This window comes from Lepisma saccharinum, chromosome 6 (assembly GCF_977018435.1).
Source record: "Lepisma saccharinum chromosome 6, izLepSacc3.1, whole genome shotgun sequence".
NCBI classification, from domain to species: Eukaryota; Metazoa; Arthropoda; class Insecta; order Zygentoma; family Lepismatidae; genus Lepisma; species Lepisma saccharinum.
In genome coordinates, this window is record NC_139234.1 from 21,941,593 (window position 1) to 21,945,660 (window position 4,068).

The 4,068-nt window shown below is 40.2% G+C and overlaps 1 protein-coding gene across 1 annotated transcript; it reads left to right on the plus strand.

Annotated features, from left to right (window-relative positions):
• Positions 1 to 1,750: 1,750 nt before the first annotated feature.
• On the plus strand, positions 1,751 to 3,595 carry LOC145989014 (zinc finger MYM-type protein 1-like). The gene has a single exon (XM_083124314.1). It carries the CDS (start codon positions 1,751 to 1,753, stop codon positions 3,593 to 3,595), a length of 1,845 nt encoding a protein of 614 aa, XP_082980440.1.
• Positions 3,596 to 4,068: the final 473 nt, after the last annotated feature.

Sequence of the window (4,068 nt, forward strand, 5' to 3'; positions counted from 1 at the left end):
CTTTTCTTGAAGGGGAGGAAGCAGATGTAACTTGGTCCATTAGATCTATTCCTCCCATGTGAAATCTTTTGCACTGTACACACAGCGTGGGTTTGCTAACAGTATTTCCTGCAACCTGCACTTCTTCCATAGTCTTCATAAATGGTACTCAACATATTTATATACTTTTTATCTCTCCACTTCATGTGCATCATCTTATTCTTGAACCTAACAATAGTTTTGCCTTTTTCAACACTTTATCATTTACTTCCTCTGACAAAGGTTCTTCCTGGTGAAGCACACTGTTCCTACAACATCTGTTTTGTCAGCGAGAAGAATCTCGTAGAGCTCAGGAGAGGCATAGAGATTGTCTATTCCAAGGGTGTATCCTTTATTCAATTAAGGCTCAATAAGACTCAAAACTATCTTCGTAGGCTTGGTGGATCCTTTAATAATCTCTTCAGATAATCCAGGAATACAAAAGGGGTAAGTCGCTCTTTTACCCATGCACACCATACGATTCCAAACATAGCCAGTTTCTGCCTCTGCTAATATGTAACATTCAATGCCAAATCTGGCTCTCTTGAGAGGGATGTATCTCAGTGGCGATGCTACATAAAGGGCAACTAGGGCACTGCCCCACAACAATTTTAACATAAAAAGTTCATCTGAAGAGACGATCAGTATATACGCGTAAATATTTTTTTTGTTTTTTTCCCCTCAACCCCTACGTTGCTGCAACCAGTCTTACAGGGTATGCACCCTGTGCAAGGTTAATATATTTCTCCGTCCTGTTGGAGAGAGTCCAATCTCGGCTCTGCCCCGGAGACGTGACGTCACTGACTGATCCAAACATTTACAGCATAGGCAAGGGACCCAAGGGACGGTCCCCTCACAATGGAAAAGCGCAAAATTCGTAGCCGTCTTTGGGCAGTGGACGAGGTGCCCTGCCCATTCATGTTTGCCTCGTTCACTGTTCAGTGTTTCCAACGCTTGGCAGGCAGTTCATTCGTTCTTCCAGCCTGCAGCAATAAGATAGAAAAAAATCCCTCGAATGCTTTTCTTCGCGCTTGTTCCGGCGACCTGAAAAGTTGACAACACTTTTTATTGCTCAAACTAGTCCCTCGTATTTTCAAAAAGATCCTCCTTTCTTCCCATTGTAATACGGATTTGGATTTGAGTTAGTGTGTGAGTTTGCGTTGCGTTCCGTCTGTGCGTATTGGTCGCTTATGAAATAATTCGTTTTTCGCAAGTTTATAGTTACTGTACGCGTTTATTTATTTGTGTGATTGTGTCTGTGTTCCAGCAACTTGACATGCAGAATATCGTCGTAAGTATAAACGAAATTTTTGGGGGTACATGGCCAATGTAAAGTGTTGTTACTAAACTTAACGCTGCATCATCTTCCAAGTTAGTCCTTGATATTAGTGGATACTTGGTGAATATAGAATATTTCTTTTCATTATTTTGGAAGACATTTTGCGACGCTAAAATGACATTGAATCATGTAGAAACTTTAATATCTACGCCTTTCAATTCATTGACAATGGAAGAGAAACTGCAGATAAAGCTACTAGGACCACATCGACCAAATATTTCAATTCAGCATTCAACAACATGTAAGGGAAAGCAAGTAAATCGGAATTTTAACATGGACTGGTATCAACGAAAAGTGTGGCTTTGTGGTTGCGATAAACGCATCGCTTTATGTTGCTTTCCTTGTATTTTGTTTGGGGGCGACTTTGCTTGGACACGTACGGGTATAAAGGACATGAAACATTTGTCAGAAAAGATAAAAAGCCACGAATCTTCCAAATTGCACATTAATGCATGTACGGATCTTGCATTACTGGGTCGTGTAAGTATTGCTAAACAACTGGACTCCTCATATCGAATAGCAGTGAAAAGGCAAAATGATATGGTTGACAAGAACAGGAAAATTCTATCAACTATTATAGACTGCATTAAATTTTGCGGTGTATTTGAATGTGCATTGAGAGGTCATGATGAATCTGCAGATTCACTTAATAGAGGAATATTTCTTGGCCTTGTAAATTTTGCGGCAGAACTTGATTCATCATTGAAAGAACATCTTGAGTCTGCTAGTGTATTTAAGGGAACCTCAAGCACGGTTCAAAATGAAATTTTGGACTGTATTTTGGAAGTATGCAGAGAAGAAATAAGCATTCAGATAGAAAATGCTCATTTTGTTGCAATTCAGGCTGACGAAACTACAGATTCTTCTTCACAGCTACAACTTGTTCTCATTTTCCGCTATGAGAGATCTGGAAAAGTTTACGAACGATTCTGGGGATTTTTTAATCCTGCTCGTGCCAGAGCAAACGATATTGCAGATATATTGTTATCCGAAATAGGTCAGTTCTTAAAAGATACGCCATATAAATTAATTGCTCAGTGCTTCGATGGGGCAGCTGTAATGAGCGGGCAACATGCAGGTGTTCAAACACTTATTAGGAAGCATTATGAATGCGCATATTTTATTCATTGCTATGCCCATCAATTAAATCTCACCATGCAACAGGCTACTCTGCATATAAGTGGGGTCAGGACATTTTTCATGCATCTTGCTGGCTTTGCATCATTCTTTTCGAGGTCACCTCAGAGAATTGCTGCTTTAGAATCAGTTGCATCAAAGCGGTTGCCCAGGGCAATTCCTACGCGGTGGAATTTCAATAGCAGACTGGTGAACACAATATTTGAATACAGGACGGAAATTATTGAATGTCTTGAAAACATAGAACAGAGTGCCATATTCGACGGTGTGACAATTCGAGAGGCAGCTGGTTTATGTCATCAATTGAAAAACAACACCTTTATGTATTGGCTGTCACACTTTCACAAAATCATGCCGCATGTTGACCACTTGTACGCTGAAGTTCAGAAAACGAACACGGACCCAGTACAAGTGCATGCTGCTATAAACAAATTCGAAAATGCAGTCACGGACGTGAGAAATGGCATATCCGGAAGAGAACGTTCATCCGAGGAAGGAAGCAATCCAAAATGTCGGCGTGAATCGAACTCAACAACAGGGAAGCTAGCGGCATCTCTAGAAGTTTGCGATACCATAACAACGCAAGCCTGCGAGCGCTTCTCATTCATAGGGCATCTTGTGGCTTCAACACTTTTTAGCTCAAATAAGTTTGAGACATATGCTCTAAAATTTCCTGAATGTGAGGTAAACGCTGCTGTTGATGCATACCCCTTTCTAAATAAGCCACGGCTGAAAACTGAACTAACTACGTTGTACACGAGAAAAGATTTCAGAATCAGTGGTGGAGCAACCTCCCTCCTTCAGTTTTTCCTTCATAACAACTTAGAAGGGGTATACGCTGAAATTGTGAAGCTGTTACGTGTTATTGTAACCACTCCCATGAACACTGCGGAATCAGAAAGGTGCTTCTCTACGCTAAAGCGCATTAAAACTTTTATGCGTAACACCATGAAAGAGAAGAGATTAAATGCATTGGCCATGCTATCTATCGAAAAAGAACTTGTTTGTGAAATTCCTGACTTCAACAAAAGAGTAATGGAGAAGTTTGCATGTTTGAAGAACCGCAGAATGGACTTCTTATACAAAGACATAACACATTAATATTAGTTTACATTATTGGCATGGTGAGGTGCAGAAAGGATGAGGAGCAAGATTCCCTCCCCCCAGTGTTAAAAGTGCGAATGTGTGAAATTTTGACATATTGTAGTGAATCAACTACTCTGCACTATATAACTTTGTGTGGAATCCAAGTCCATGCCCCCTTCCTCTATTAAAAGACGAGGAGCAGCCGCTCGCCTGGAGATAGATGATGCATATAGGCTTCATTCACAGTTCATCGTACGAAGGAAAATATTCATCGCAGAAACTGGAGAAGCTCTTCTATCATTATAAATGGAAAGAAAGGTATTTTATTTTATCTTATTTCTGTAATTAGTATCTTCACTTCTTCATTTTATTTTGTTATTGATCAGCAGTGAGGGGTGCTGACCATTTCACAGATTTCACCGTCGTTGTTGAAAGTACGTTTCGCATTGCTTCCTTTCTCATGCACTTTATAACAGAGTTAACAGTAT

Coding starts and splice junctions, on each gene's coding strand:
- LOC145989014 (XM_083124314.1), top strand. CDS start 1,751: ATGAAACATTTGTCAGAAAAGATAAAAAGCCACGAATCTTCCAAATTG.